The sequence below is a fragment of the Ranitomeya imitator genome, chromosome 2 (assembly GCF_032444005.1).
Source record: "Ranitomeya imitator isolate aRanImi1 chromosome 2, aRanImi1.pri, whole genome shotgun sequence".
Lineage (NCBI taxonomy): Eukaryota > Metazoa > Chordata > Amphibia > Anura > Dendrobatidae > Ranitomeya > Ranitomeya imitator.
Genome location: NC_091283.1, coordinates 143043646 through 143060655, shown reverse-complemented (window position 1 = coordinate 143060655; position 17010 = coordinate 143043646). Strand labels below are relative to the sequence as shown.

At 41.6% G+C, this 17010-nt stretch overlaps 1 protein-coding gene across 1 annotated transcript in view; it reads left to right on the top strand.

Moving 5' to 3' along the window:
* STEEP1 (STING1 ER exit protein 1) overlaps positions 1-13765 on the top strand; it is a 39260-nt gene extending 25495 nt beyond the window's left edge. Inside the window, exons 3-7 of the mRNA XM_069747333.1 lie at positions 6881-6922; positions 8203-8341; positions 8864-8953; positions 9090-9182; positions 13398-13765. Of these exons, the coding sequence (XP_069603434.1) occupies positions 6881-6922; positions 8203-8341; positions 8864-8953; positions 9090-9182; positions 13398-13460 (427 nt within the window). The 3' untranslated portion in view covers positions 13461-13765. The remainder of the gene's footprint in view (positions 1-6880; positions 6923-8202; positions 8342-8863; positions 8954-9089; positions 9183-13397) is intronic.
* The last annotated feature ends 3245 nt before the right edge of the window (positions 13766-17010 follow it).

Sequence of the window (17010 nt, the reverse complement as noted above, 5' to 3'; positions counted from 1 at the left end):
TATATTTTGGTAGATCGGACCTTTCTGAACGCAGTGATATTGAATGTGTGTGTATAGATTTACCCCCCCCCCCCCCCCCCCGTCGCTCCCTTTTCCCAATATCCTAGGAATGCACTTATTTCTATAAATATATCATCACACTGTGGTTCCACTGTTTATATTGTGTGTTCTTCCCTGGCTTAGTTGTATTTTTTGCCTTTTCTATCTCAGCCCTTTGGACGTAGCCGCTGGTGACTGTAGCGTGGATATTTATGTTCACGGGGATATGTTTGAATGAGCAGTGTGCTAATTCCTATTAGTCGCAGCAGGAGGTATAATTGAGCTGCTATTCCTCGGCAATGTGCGTCCCACCATCATTTATTTTTCAGCTGATTGACCTTAATTACTGAAGACGATTTCCTTTCTGCTTCAAATAGACACAAATCAGTAAGAATCTTTTTTTCATTTAGCAAAAGTATTTTTTTTTTTTTTTTAGACTGGTGCAATTGGTACTATAAAAAATGAGCTTCATTATAAGAGAGATTCTTAACCTTTCTTGGCTAAACTCCTGGGAATGGCTTTCATAATGCACCATATATTCTGAATAATGTATGTGAAATTAATTAGCATGGTTCTAGCACTGTGTACTAATTTGCCATTTTGCTGAAAACTGTACTACATATTGCAGTAGTTTTTTGCCGCATTGTGACCTGACCGTGCTGCTTCCCGACTACATCCTTTTTCACGCTGCCTGGGTTTTCTGATGACCTCTTTACTACCATTTTGAGATGGACTTTTTTGTTGTGGTTTTTTTAAATAGTTTAGTGGCAGAACAATTCTTTCAACCCCTTCACGATATTTGACGTTCCTATACCTCATGGTCTGGATGTGGTTCCAGAACGATGACGTACAGTTACGGGATGGCGATCATGTGGCCACCATGTCCGAAGGCATGGTGATCACATAAAGATGCTTGCTGTTTTCTCACAGCATGGCACCGGGACTCGTCACCACGGGAGGGGGGTTTCATCGCTCCCACCCTACCTCTCCACAACTACGATTGCTTTGATTGCCTGTTCAATTCTGAACAGCCAATCGCAAAATTTTCAGTGTTTCAAGCTAAAAAAAACAAACTTGAAACACTGACGATGTTACAGCACTAATTATAGGTTGGACATCAATCATAGGCTGAAGCCCAGCATCACCAGGCCCAGCTCTGATTATTGCGATCAGATGATGTCGATCTCGCCAATCAGAGTGCACAGACTCAATCTGACCTTTGTATAAGCCCACACCAGGCTCTGTGTATACAATGTCCATAGACAGTGAGCTGCCTGTCGCAGGAGGGGGCGTTGCCAGACCAGGAAACATGAGCTGCTGTGTCCCAGCAATGATTAGCTTCTGGTGCTAAAACAATCATTGCAAGCAAACTAAACCTCTTTGCTGCTTGATAAGAGGGGCATCCTGGAAATCTGTGTTTTAACCCCTACAGCATGTTGTCTTCAGCTAACATAGCAAAAGACTGCTGATAGATTCCCTTTAAAGTGAGAATAGAAGAAACCAGGTAGAAAACTGCTTATCCCCAAAGCTGTAAAAAGAAAATATCCTTTTTGATGAAGATCAAAGTAGCATCTGAGATACTGCCCTGAAAATTGAGGTTCTGTTTGCTAAAATGTCTTGTAGAGTTAAAATACCTTTTGAGAACATGGGGTCCCTTAAGGACTATATGCATAAAAGAGCAAAGTTTCCTTTTAAAAAGCTTTGGAATCTGCTACAGCTGCCTTCAAGCCTAATTCGTCATCTACTTGCATAGATTGAGCCGCGCCGGGAGCGATCAATTAGAAATACTTATTCAAAGTAAAGCTTCTAGAGATAGTTTACTTTCCTCTAAGCCATTGCTTCGCACAGCAGTAGGTTTTCTAGCAGATGCATCTGTTGATGTGTTAAGATTTTGGGCTAGATCGGCCGCCCTTTAAACTCAGCTAGATGGGCTTTATGCTAAAAAGTTGGTCAGGAAAGCCAGCCTCTTCAGGACAGTACTGGATGATCTTTTTGTTAAGACTGGAGTTAAAAAGAGAGTTTCTCCCCACACTTAATACCCAAAACAATAGTTTAATTTTATTTTTTAACCTTAAAGCTGAAACTAAGGGCTGTAGATGGCGATACAATCAGTGGGACTTGGGCGTCGTTCATTCAAGATTGCAGTTGAGTTTCCGTCCTCTTACTAGGTTGATGGTCACAAAGTCCCTTACCTCTTATCCTGATCTGCCATTGACAAGGACATTTTCTCCCCACTTGGAAAAAGACGTCTTAAGGTACCGTCACATTTAGCGACGCTGCAGCGATCTAGACAACGATCCCGATCGCTGCAACATCGCTATGTGGTCCCTGGAGAGCTGTCACACAGACAGCTCTCCAGCGACCAACGATCCCGAAGTCCCCGGGTAACCAGGGTAAACATCGGGTTACTAAGCACAGGGCCGCGCTTAGTAACCCGATGTTTACCCTGGTTACCATTGTAAATGTAAAAAAAACAAACACTACATACTTACATTCCTGTCGCATCCCCCGGCTTTCTGCTTCCCTGCACTGTGTAAGTGCTGGCCGTAAAAGCAGAGCGGTGACGTCACCACTGTAATTGCTTTACGGCCGGCCGGCGCTGACACAGGATGCAGGAGGAGTGCAGGAAAGCAGAACGCCGGGGGGACGCCACAGACACCGGAATGTAAGTATGTCGTGTTTTTTTTTTTTTTTTTACATTTACAGTGGTAACCAGGGTAAACATCGGGTTACTAAGCGCGGCCCTGCGCTTAGTAACCCGATATTTACCCTGGTTACCAGTGAAGACATCGCTGGATTGGCGTCACACACGCCGATTCAGCGATGTCTGCGGGAGATCCAGCGACGAAATAAAGTTCTGGACTTTCTGCTCCGACCAACGATGTCACAGCGGGATCCAGATCGCTGCTGCGTGTCAAACACAACGATATCGCTATCCAGGACGCTGCAACGTCAAGGATCGCTAGCGATATCGTTGTGAAGTTGGTCAGTGTGACGGTACCTTTACTGAAAATTCCCCCAGAAAAAGACAAAAGGGGGTTTTATTCACTTTTTCTTGTAAAAAAACAGATTGTTCTGTGAGATCTATAGTTCATTTAAAACCTTTAATCAAATTCTTAACATCTCAAAAATTCAAGTTCGAGACTGTACCATATCCCTAAACATCCAGAATTCCACATTTACCACTAATAATGACCCTTTTTTGTGCAGAGGAGATTCCGAACTCTGTAGAGTATTTATGACCTATGTTGTATGACCCCGCTCTGTAACTATATGTTCTGTCATGTCATGGTGGAGTTGCTCTGGTTCTTAAATGCTTCTACTTTTCACTAATACAACTCACTACTGACTGTGAACTTCTGAGGAGGGAAGACATGTCTTGATGGGGAACTGTTGCAGTGGAGGCCTCATGTTACAGGACCACGCTTCCATTCGTGAACTCTTTAGAAGGACCGATTCTTTCACAAATGTTAATAAGGCAGACTGCATGGCAATGGTCTGGAATTTATACACCTGTGGTAACTGAACTAATTGAAAAACCATAAATAAGTTCTCCAAACAGTAAAATAATATATTTCTTTTTTATTGGCAAGTATTGATTAAAAAGTAATAAATGGCACTAGAATGGTGTGTCACCAGATATCACTCCGATGACTGCTGCAGCCAGCTGAGGCTGTGGAGGTGCGGTGACTTCAGAATGGGGCAGACACTGCTTTCGGGACTGGATCCGTGGGGGCACTGTAAGGTGAGTATGCCCAATACTTCTTGTCCATATAGCTTATCTTTATAGGGGGTCAGTGGTGTATTTTCCTGTTATAGACATCCACACCTTTCCATCTAAGTGCCATATAATCAAAACTGTTCCTTCTGTGTTCACACTGACTGTTCCGAATAGTGGTATGGTAAATCCTGAACAATTGTATCTGGTGAAAACAAAAGAGAAACCTGATGAGACCCCTTATAATCAATTTGATCATGTAAAATGTTAACCCGATATTCCAATGTTGACAGAGCTCGAATGTCGGGGTTGGATAGATTTTCAACAGTATGCCAAAATATGCAAATACGGTATATATTGTGGAACTTCTTCAGTGTTAAGTGTCTCTTCTAATAGTGACCGCCAAAGACACGATTCCTAAAACCAATGAGAGCCAGTATGAGAAAAATGACATGTCACAAAAGTGTCTCTGCAGAGAGGAAGAGAACTAGAACTCTAGTGCCACCTATAGGAAGTAGAAGTCCTAAAAGTCAATATCGACTCTAACGAGCCTTGTCACATGACTTGGGGTAAAGGCCAAAATCTCAAACTTATCTGCATAGAATAGTTTGGTTGCCTCATAAACAGCATTTATTACATATTCACAGAATAGATGATGTGTATGAACCTTTACTATCCTGAGAATGGGGATCCCAAAGTCCCCTGGGTGAGTGGAGCATTAGGGAGCACTTATGGCAACCACTCTCATATATAGTGAATGGTGCAGTGGCTGCACATGCTCAGTATCTCTGTTCACACACAGGAGTTTGGGACCTTGGGTTTTTCTTATCGGTAGGAACTAGTGATGAGCGAGTATACTCGTTGCTCGTGATTTCCCGAGCACGCTTGGGTGGTCTCTGAGTATTTTGGCGTGCTCGGAGATTTAGTTTTTGTCCATGCAGCTGCACGATTTAGCCTGAATACATGTGGGGATTCCCTAGCAACCAGGCAACCCCCACATGTACTCAGTCTGTCTAGCAGCCGTAAATCATGCAGCTGTGTCGACAAAAACTAAATCTCCGAGCACTCGCAAATACTCGGATGCTCGGGAAAACCAGAGCAACCAGTATACTCGCTCATCACTAGTAGGGACCCAACAATCAAATATTTATCTCCAGGTCTGTGGATAGATTACATTTGTTGTATTTAGCACAACCCCTTTGAGAGAATCCGTTCTTCTCTCACCACATTCTGGGCTTTTTGCTATGTTGGTCAGGTCTACTCTCTGAAATACAGTCCCACTTTTGATGGCCATATCATTGACAAATGTGATATCCAATATCTTTCCTATTAAATGCAGATCGTTCGATGCACTTCCAGTTTGCATTGTATAAGGAATAATCTGTTACTACCTAGAAGTTGACCACGTGCTTCTGTAGATGATTGTTACTGAGTGGCATTTCTCTCAAGGCAGAAACTACATGTAAACACAACACAATGGTGTCCTGTGGTGAAGGTGCTTCTGTGCTCATTAACATATGATAATCAATGTTAGAATGACATGTACATGTTATTTAGACGATTTGGATGATCATGAGTTAATGAAGCAGGCTCTCCTGGGTAATAAAACTAGCTGTGAGTAAGATCCTTTAATGGCAGCTAGCCAAAAAGAGTAATAGAGATATATTACTAATATACTGGATTTACAGGTACTAATTATATGTCAGTGTCTGGATCAACCACATTTGCTCTTAGAGGGTTATGTCCTCATACTCAGATCCCTCAGCTTTCATGAATCATATGTATATGCACCAATCAGCAATAACATAAAAAAAATAGTACTTGGGTCTTCAGTTACCAGTAAATCTTCTCTGACCCATCATGACATGAGCTCCACAAGAAATATCTGTGGTACCTAGAAATAAATCGCAGGTCCTCTTTAGAGACTGTGTGCTTCATGTCCTATTTTAAATGGATTTCCTTTCCATCAGTGCTGAAAAGGTTAAGGACCTTTTCCTTGCTGGCTAGAAACATACAGGCTTGTTGCTCCCAGCTGCAGATGCTAAAATCATTTACTCTCCCTATATATTCAAGCTCTGGGTGTTTCTTCCTTGCCGGTGAAAGATTCTTATTCTTGGAAAGTGAGTTGAGTAGTTGGGAGTACTAGTTGAAGTGTTCTGCGTGCTGTAGTCTGGAGTGTTTATCTCCTTGTCCTTATTCCTATTTAGATTGTTTATTCCTCCCTTTCCATATCTTCCTCTCTTTTTGGTGAGTGTTTTTGTATGATGGTGGGTTTCTGTCTTTGTCTGGTTTCCCTTACATTTCTGTCCCATGGCTCATGGGGTGAAGGAGGGGACAACTTAGGGTTTAACAGGGACATAGTAAGGTCGGAAACTCAGGCCTTTCTACCATCAAGAGTACCCCTGGGTTAGGAATAGTTAGGGTCCCAGTTCTAGGGACCATTTTAGGCCCCTCTCCTTTACTTCAGACCCTCCCTCTAAGTTCTGTAAGTTGTGGAATGAGGACTCCATGAACTGGGCTTTTTTTTCCCAGAAGACTCTTGATACGCAACAATGTTTTATGGCCCAATGACCAGTACCAAGAATTTCCCAGCAGGCATCATACTGCCTCCATCAGCTTGTCTCTATCCCATAGTGCTTCTGGTGCCATGTCTTTATTCATCAGACCTGGTCACCTATCCACCTCTAGGTGTTGCTCCAGTTCTAATATTTAGGTGCCCATTGGAAGCATTTTTTTACGTACCCCGGGCTCAACATGGATACGCTTGGCTGATCTGCAGCTCCACATGGAGTAAGCTGAGATGCGCAGCCATCTGACACCTTTATATCATAGCCCAGCTTTACCGTTTTCTGCAACTTTTTTTGCAGTAGATTTTCTTTGGCATTGCACCAGATAGGCTAGCTTTCAGTTACCATTCACATCAATAAGTCTTCCACTGAGGTGTCCTCCTTTTTGATGAAAGAAATAAAATAGAACAGTATGCTGAAGTGTTCGCCGCCCCTCCCCAAAAAAGTGTTCACCCATCAAATATTAAAGGACCCGCACATTAATTTTAGACATGGTTCAGTATGTCAGGTTTAATGAATTTACATTATTCTCATGTTTATTTTCATTTTCTTGCAGACCAGATGGCATTGAGCGGCAGTATCGGAAGAAATGCGGCAAGTAAGCAGACGATAATGTGTTAATCCAGATTTATAAATATTCATATTTACCCAATAAACAAACCTCGCCATTTGAAGTGATATCAATGCCGTCTGTTGTTCCACTTAACTCCTTCACAACCGAGTGTTTTTTTTTTTTATTCGTCCACTTTTTGCAAGAGCTATAACTTTTTTTTTTTTTTTTTTTCTCTTTTTCCGTCTACATATAGTTGTAGGTTTGAATCATTCATTTTACCATGCAATGAACTGACTAACCAGGAAAAAAATTTCCAACTAAGATAAAATTGTAAAAAAACGCTGTTCTGCTATTTACAGCATTAATTGTGTGGTAAAAATGACATGGCACCATGACTCTCCAGTCAGCAGGTGGTGGAGGGCAGGCTACGCACTGCTCACGAGTTGTACTGCCCCGATAGCTTGTGAAAACTACTGCATATTGACTACTGGCACATACATTAGGGGCTCATTTATCTGATGGCTAATTATCTTATATAACATCTCCAGTGTCAACATATTTACGGGGCCCAGTTTTTTAAATTTTTTTATTATTTAAATTTAAAAAACAGCGTGGGGTCCACCCATTTTTCACAACCAGCCTAGCTAAAGTAGACAGCTGGGGGCTGGTATTCTCAGGCTGGTAAGGGGCCATGGATATTGCCCCTCCCCCAGCCTAAAAATAGGAGCCCCCAGCAGCCCAGAAAAGTCACATCTATTAGATGCAACAATTCTGGCACTTTGCCCAGCTCTTCCCACTTACCCTGTAGCGGTGGTAAGTGGGGTTCATATTGGTGAGGTTGATGTCACCTTTGTATTGTCTGGTGACATCAATCCCATGGATTAGTAAAGGAGAAGCATCTATAAGACACCTATCCAATACTAGTCCTATAGTTATATGGTAAATAAAAACACAGCCAGAATAAAGTATTTTATTTGAAATAAGAACAAAACACACTTTTCTTTTTTTTAATGTAATAACAGACAGTTATACTCGCCTAATGCCCATTCCACTGAATCCCTCGTCTCCAGTAATAAAACAAAAATAAATTAAATATCCCTTATAAACAAGATTAATTTAAGAATCGTGCAACCAATGGTTCTCCAGCTCTAAAGCCTACCCTGCCCTGCAAACCACAACTTCCCACCTTAATGTCTACACGCTTTGTGCGATTGAGTACTTCATGCTTCATTGTCAGACCCTGCTGTTCCCCTGCACCATGCACATTTCTAGTAAAAGTACAGGAACAGTTTTGTACTTGACCATGTGCTTGTGCTCATCCACAGGTGCAGCCTTCCTCTATTCTACCAGCACCAGCCTAAGAATGCCCCCGCAACCTTTATTTTCAATGGAGCTCTGGTCAAGTTTGGACAAGGTTTCGGCAAAACCAACATCTATACCCAAAAACCTGATCCACCTAAAAAGGTATGTCATCTACGCTATTATGATAATGAAAGGGGTTCCTCCAGGAGTTTTCAACATTGTCCAGAGCAAAGATATCCTTCTAAAACCTAGTAACTGGTAACGAATAACTTTTACGTACCCCTCCAATCCCCCACCATAGTAGTGGTGTCTATCAGGAACAGACGTGATGAAGGTCTATCTGGCAGTGACCTGACTACGGAGATGACTAATCGCCTGCAAAGCTACACATGGCAGACGGTTGGGAGTTTATCACTTCCAGTCCCGGTAGAGACCACCAGAGCAGTGTAGGTTTGGAGTGATAAGGAACATTATTTCTTTTTTTTCCAAGAAGGTTTTCTTTGCTTCTTTAAAGTCTCAACTTAAATATTCCTGTGGATGAGGAGATACATGGGGCCAAAACATGGTCTTGTATAAGGTGGAGAGGAAGGAAGAGGTTGTTGTTATGGTCAGTTTTGCTGTGACCGCTTTATGCAAGTGTTACATCACTTACCTGCTACTAATAGTGTTCCCTTTCATTCTTAGGTGATGATGACCAAACGCACCAAAGACATGGGCAAGTTTAGCTCTGTTACTGTTTCCACCATTGATGAAGAAGAGGAGGAGATAGAGGCGGTAGGTGTATTACCGTACCACCTTTTGCACAATCCACACTGCGCCTTGTCTATCGGACATTTTGGGAAAAAAAACATTTTAAAGTCTAATTTTATTACATGATTGCTAGATTACAGTATTTCCCTGCTTTTTACAGAGAGAGGTGGCCGACTCCTATGCCCAGAATGCTAAAGTGATTGAGAAGCAATTGGAGAGAAAAGGCATGAGCAAGAGAAGACTACAGGAACTGGTATGTAGTCAATGTGAACTGGTGCTTAGAGCTGGCGTGGAAGATCTGTGACTTTAGTATACTGACCATTTATTTTGACTCACAATCTGGACATTTCTCCAACTATGCCAACCAATTATGTGTGACCTTACCTTTATTGTCTATGGTGCTGCCAGAGAAGGAGTACAGTGCTTGGCCATTTCTTCCAGTTTCATAGATAACGGGTTCTCAAACTTTTTCCACAAAAATGTAATGTCCATTTCCACAAGCTCTAAAGAAATTATAGTGGAAGTCAACAGAAAATCTAAAAATATCTCACAAATTGTATTTTAATTGTCTCTGTATGACAAGAAAATAAGTACAAAGCGAGGCAATCATGTTACCTAACTTCAGCATACTGAAGCCAAAGAAGGACTGTGCTACTTATAATCACTTCTGTGAGCATGCCTCACCAGCAGCTGGGTGGCGCCTCACCAGCAGCTGGGTGGCGCCTTATTGGTTATGCAGGCTTCACAGTTTGAAAAGCACTGCAATTGAATGACCGTGAACGAAGCGAAGGTGGGATGTTCACATCACGTCTCCTTTCAAGATATAACTATAGAACCTTGCTCTTTTGGACCTGCAGTCAGACCACCAGCAATAGTGTTTACAGGGGCTAGTTTACCATCTTGAAAATAACCCTTTAACCTGAAAAAGCCGTTTTTAATATTGATGCAATGCAATCACAATTTGGAGAACATATAATTTATTATATATACTTGTACGTCCAGGTGTATATGAATAGTCACATTTGAAATAAAGCCATTAAAGGGGCTTTCCACTTCCAGAATGCCTGTGTCCCCAAGCACAACTTGTCTTAAAAAGACAGCTTTTGCTTTATTCACCTTTCGCGGGCTCCGCGCTGAGTCTACACCTCTGCTCCCAGTGTCTTTCATTGTCTGCAGTGGTAATGTCACGTGAACAGCGCTGCAGCTAATTAGTGCGCTCAGGAACTCTGCCTGAATAGCTAGCACGAGCTATAGAGCTCACTGATTGGCGATGTGAGTGGAGACTCTGTGACCGACCTTGGAAGGGTGAATTTTTTTTTTTTTTATTATTTTGAAAGATGGACTTTCAGCTTCAGTTCCAACTTTTGTACAAACATATATTGTACTAGTCATTTAAGAATTGCAGCAGTTATGTACATTGTACCATAATTTTCACAGGCTCAAAAGTTACTGGAAAATTGCCTATAAAAGGTTTCATGGTCTGGTGTGGCCAGTCATCCCAGTATTTCATTAGTTAAATAAATAGGGCAGCACACTGCAGCGCCAAAACATGCAAACTTGAAAAAACGAAATTTGAACTGCATTACTGCACTAGAAATATGAAAAATGAGAGCTTTTAGCGCACAAAAATGGCCAATTTTATGTGTACCTCGTAGCCACGTTAAGGCATCTCTCTTATACGAGGTCCTACGCTTGACCTACCTCACTGAGAATAAACGTCTCCATCTGAATGGGTACATGTAAAAACCTCTTCTTGGACTCAAATTCTCTCTCTATGTGGAGGGGTATTGGACCTACTATAATTAAAACACCTGAAGCTAGGAGGCGGGGAGTGCACGATCAGAAGGCTAGAGAATACATTTCAAAAACCTGACCTGCACATCCAAACATAGACTGAGTGTGAACAGGTGCTGAACCCAGAGTCGCCAACTCGTATATAGTTAAATAAATAGGGCAGCACACTGCAGCGCCAAAACATGCAAACTTGAAAAAACGAAATTTGAACTGCATTACTGCACTAGAAATATGAAAAATGAGAGCTTTTAGCGCACAAAAATGGCCATTTTTATGTGTACCTCGTAGCCACGTTAAGGCATCTCTCTTATACGAGGTCCTACGCTTGACCTACCTCACTGAGAATAAACGTCTCCATCTGAATGGGTACATGTAAAAACCTCTTCTTGGACTCAAATTCTCTCTCTATGTGGAGGGGTATTGGACCTACTATAATTAAAACACCTGAAGCTAGGAGGCGGGGAGTGCACGATCAGAAGGCTAGAGAATACATTTCAAAAACCTGACCTGCACATCCAAACATAGACTGAGTGTGAACAGGTGCTGAACCCAGAGTCGCCAACTCGTATATAGTTAAATAAATAGGGCAGCACACTGCAGCGCCAAAACATGCAAACTTGAAAAAACGAAATTTGAACTGCATTACTGCACTAGAAATATGAAAAATGAGAGCTTTTAGCGCACAAAAATGGCCAATTTTATGTGTACCTCGTAACTATATACGAGTTGGCGACTCTGGGTTCAGCACCTGTTCACACTCAGTCTATGTTTGGATGTGCAGGTCAGGTTTTTGAAATGTATTCTCTAGCCTTCTGATCGTGCACTCCCCGCCTCCTAGCTTCAGGTGTTTTAATTATAGTAGGTCCAATACCCCTCCACATAGAGAGAGAATTTGAGTCCAAGAAGAGGTTTTTACATGTACCCATTCAGATGGAGACGTTTATTCTCAGTGAGGTAGGTCAAGCGTAGGACCTCGTATAAGAGAGATGCCTTAACGTGGCTACGAGGTACACATAATATTGGCCATTTTTGTGCGCTAAAAGCTCTCATTTTTCATATTTCTAGTGCAGTAATGCAGTTCAAATTTCGTTTTTTCAAGTTTGCATGTTTTGGCGCTGCAGTGTGCTGCCCTATTTATTTAACTATATACGAGTTGGCGACTCTGGGTTCAGCACCTGTTCACACTCAGTCTATGTTTGGATGTGCAGGTCAGGTTTTTGAAATGTATCCCAGTATTTCATGACATTGGCTTCATTTATAAACTTAGTGGTGGATTTCTGTTGCCTTATAAAAAGCACATTAAAATGATGCCTTTTTGTGTTTTTGGATAGCATTTTTGTTAACATTCACGATACATGCGGGAAAATACATGAAGAAAACTCTAGACCGTGCTGTGCTTTGAAAGATTATTTGTCACACACTAAAAAAATGAACCATACGTAAAGAAAAAGCATCACAAAACAAAAAAAACACAAACTGAGGTATAATGAAGTTGGAAAAACACTGAAAAAAATGCAGTGTGCAAAACGACCAGTCTATGGGAGAAATAGCAGAAACTTTAGGAGAGGGAAAATCGGCAATCGGATACATTAAAAAAAATAAATAAAGAAGAAACCGGTGAGTTCAGTAACACCTAAGACCTAGAAGCCCATGTCGGACAACTAAGGAGAATGATGCCAGAATTCTTTTCTTGGCAAAGAAAACCCCTTTCCAACATTTGATGATGGTACACTGAACTCCTTGAGTGTTCTCAAGTCCACAATTAAGACTTCTTTCTGAATATTTATGTGATACGAACGAAGAAAGGTCTGTCTGACTGGAAAGCTGCCAAAGTCTTGACCAGTTCTGTAACAAGTGTCTACGGACAGATAAAGCCAAGAGTGGCTGCGGCTCTCCGAAAAGAAGCATGACCACTTCATATACCGTTTTTCTATGAGGCTATCACGCTCAGGTCAGGAGAGTCAGTGCCAGTCCGTGCATTGCAAATAGAAAAAGCGAAAACTGACAGCACTCACAGCATTGGGGCGCCCGTTCGACATCCAGGGAACCGTCCCAGATATAGCCAAATCAACAAGTATAAAATGAACAGCGCTCCATCCAGGTGTAGAAATCTTGAAAAAATAAGCTTTATTCAGCCATGTCATAGCAACGTTTCGACCAGCACCTGGTCTTTATCAAGCATGATAAAGACCAGGTGCTGGTCGAAACGTTGCTATGACATGGCTGAATAAAGTCCGTGCATTGCAGTCTGATCCCGGACCGATTTGCACAGACGACTCAATGGGCTCTAATTCTGAAATGGTTAATGTAATATTTTTGTTTAAAAAAAAAACCCTTGACTTAAAGATAAAAGCAGAAGGTTTTTAATCCTTCATCTGCCACTGCACACAAATTGTCCCCTGTGATCATCCTTCTTGGTACCCCTGATACTGTAAACCTAGCCAGTTGCCACATCTCACTTTAATTTGGCCCGTCTTCTGAGTGCTGTCCCGCCCTTCATTAGCATCTAGCCATTCATTAAGAGTCATGTAATGGTGATAATGTATGCTGTTTCTGTGCACAGGTGCCATATGTTTCACTCCTGCGATGCCTCAGGGGCTTTAAGATCGCCAGACGTTTGGTTCAAGGTTCATTTTATACTTATTTATTTACTGGTGTTTTTTTTTCCCCCCAGGCTGAATTAGAAGCGAAGAAGGCAAAAATGAAAGGAACGCTGATTGACAACCAGTTCAAATAAATAAGACAAACTAATGTAAAGTGCGGAAGAATGACTTGCCAGCCATCACATATTGCTTTCTTGAAGTATAGCCACCTTTAGCATGTCTCTGTAGAGTATGCCACCCCTGATAGCAGAGGCTCTAATCCATATAAAGCACAAAATGGGCCAAAAATGTTTAGCCTGAAGCGTTCTCTCTATTTTTTTTGAGGGATTAAGGAATTATTTAATGTTTGAAAATTAAAAACAAAAAAAGTCTTGTTTTTTCTCTTTCACATAGATTTTATTGATTGTGTTCCTTTTAAATAAAAAGTTTGTATTTTCTTTATTGTTGTATAGCGTCCCTTTGTGGCCATCCATTATTGTAGTGCTTCAAAGCAAGGATTGGTTGGGAAAAATACTGCGGCGCAAAGCTGAAACTAGGCAGACCATGTCACAGTCACTTGGACCTTTCTGCTTTATTTTGCAGAAGACCCTTTTTTCCTAATGAGTTCCGTTTCTTTGTTCCTCTAACAGCATAGAATAGAGCATTGAAGCTCAAAACGGGTGCGAAGCTGTGAACTTGGCAAAATTTAGAAATGTGTTTTGTAAAGGCTCGTCCAAATGATGGGGAAAAACAGCTGCGACTGTTATAATATGGCAAAGTAAGCACTACTTATATCTGAACAGTCCCAGCCGACACAGTGCGGATGCTCCAACAGTCTCCTGCTCGGATAATATATTTGAATCCCGGCGGCTGCATGTTTTGCGGCGATAGACAGCCAAACACATGCAGGGATTGTCTGTTTGTTAGGCAATCCCCAGATGTGTTGCGTCTGTCTACCGTCTCAAAACATGCAGCCGCAGGGACTCGAATATATTATCCAAGCACGTCCAAGATAGTCGGATAATACCTGAGCATGCTCGGATAACACGTTATCTGAGCACATTCACTCATCATTAGTGGAGAAATTATAAGAAAGACTTGGTGAAGATCTGCTCCTGCGGACTTGCTTGCAGATTTGCTGCTGAAAGAGTGTACATATCTTAAGAAAAGCAATTCTTCGATAAAGTTGACATTTAAAAGAACTTGTAAGCTCAGCCATAGTAACCAGTGTGCTAACCAATGCAAGCTCATGGAATGCATCAAAGGAGCATTAAACCAGGATGGTTCTACCAACTATTAATGCACTATCGAATATATACACCACACACAGAAATACATACACTTACACACTTTGACATGAGTAAGGTTATTAATGGTTGTCTGAGGAATGTTCTGCCACAATGAATGCCATTATGCACTCAAATCATCAAGATTTGGTGCAGGCAGCTCCCTATACAATTGGTGTCCAATGCTGTCACAGATGTGCTCGATGGGAGACTAGTCCGAGATGCTGCCATGGTAGGATGTTTAAACCATACAGGCTGCTTACCAGGCATGATGAACATACAGACTATCATTATTGTGTTGAAAACAGCTCCTGGGACACTTTGGAGAAATTGCCTTACCACTGGTTCCACCAAGAAATCCATGTAACTCCAAACCGATAGCGTAACTAGAATAAAGGCTAGAGTGGTCCGGAAACTACAATATGCCACCTCACACCATAATCCCATGAGTAGAACCAGTGTGACTTTCCTTCTTGAAGGCCTCTTCATGGCGTTGCCCATATGGCTACTAGACCAATCTATGACTATAATCGTACCTACTCATCTCAAAAGGATAGATCTCCATTGTTGTCTTGCTCTGCACCATCATAGGCTTTGTGAGCGATGGCAAGAGGTCAGTGAAATTCCTGCATCTGAACATCTGGCCTGAAGCCCAATGTTCTGCAAATGCCTTCCTTGGTTTGTTCAGGTACCTTTTTTCAATGATCGTGTCCCTCTCAGTTTTTGACAAGTGGGGTTAACCGGCATGTTGATGAACAGGAGGCATCATGCAATCATTCCAGAAGACTTGATCCGATTTTTGAGGTTTTATGAGCTTAAAAAAATAGATTTCAATCTGGCTCTTATGCCTCTCCCATGAGCCACGGATTGAAGACAAGTGCTTGAAAGCTTCATTCCTTGCAGATTTTACAGACACCTGCTACTACCGTGATTTGCATAACCTTATGGCTTGCCCTTAATGCTGCAATTTCAATGATGAGGAGTGTAAAAATAAGATGTTAATGAAGAAAAGGATTTTCCCCCCAAAACTAGGAATAATGGCTTTTGCTTCATATGGTCTTTTGTCTTCCTCCATGTCAACATGGCAGGAAAACCACCTAGATAGATATGTAAAACTATAGTGAGGCCAATATATACCCGTGACTTTTGCAGTTTATTTTTATCTTTCTGCCTCGTGTCTACACATTTACTTGTACATAACACGTACTGCTATGTCGGCTGACACACCGCATCCTGTCTCTTGTCACTCGGCATCTTAATAAAGGCTGACAGCTTCACTTTGCACAGCAGAAGCAGCATCTGCCGCTACGTGGTAAATCCTCATCCACCAGATATTTGCCTGCACCCACAGGGAGAGAGGGCGCTGAGCGAGCTGCCATTCGTATATGAAATTTAACTCCTAGACTGCTAGTACTCCGCAACTGTCCTCGTTACCTTGTTTTCCAATTTAGTGGGTTTTAAGTGTTCATTTATGCCATATTTTTAAATGTCACTTTTTTCCAAGTTTAAATGGAGCTTCACTAAAACTGCACTGGGAAAAATGTCAGAGAAATTACATTAAATGTCACATTTTCTTGAAAGAAAAAAAGTGGAAACGCGCAAATAGCATCATCCCATATATATCTACTGCTAGGGAATAGTGATGAGCGAATATACTCGTTACTCGAGACTTCCCTAGCACGCTCAGATGTCCTCCGAGTATTTTTTAGTGCTCGGATATATTTTTTTTCAACTCCCCAGCTGAATGATTTACATCTGTTAGCCAGCATAAGTACTTGTGGGGGTTGTCTGGTTGTTAGGGAATCCCCACATGTAATCAAGCTGGCTAACAGATGTAAATCATTCAGCTGCGGCGACGAAAACGAAATCTCCGAGCACTAAAAAATACTCGGAGGACACCCGGGCGTGCTCGAGAAATCTCGAGTAACGAATATATTTGCTCATCACTACTAGGGAACCCCCCTGATGAACCTCTAGATTGTGAGGGGAAACACATCAGAGCAAGATGCTACAGATCTTGAAAGATACAATGGGGGAAATAAGTATTTGATCCCTTGATGATTTTGTAAGTTTGCCCACTGACATGGACTGTCTATAATTTTAAGGGTAGGTTAATTTTAACATTGAGATATAGGATATCAAAAATAAAACCCAGAAAATCACATTGTATAAATTATATAAATTTATTTGCATTTTGCAGTGAGAAATAAGTATTTGATCCTTCTGGCAAACAAGACTTAATACTTGGTGGCAAAACCCTTGTTGGCAAGCACAGCAGTCAGATGTTTGTTGTAGTTGATGATGAGGTTTGTGCACATGTCAGGAGGAATTTTGGTCCACTCCTGTTTCCCCCACTGTAAGGTATTCCTTTACTGAGGGGTGATTACGTCTTACCTTCTGATTACTTTTGCAGCATTAG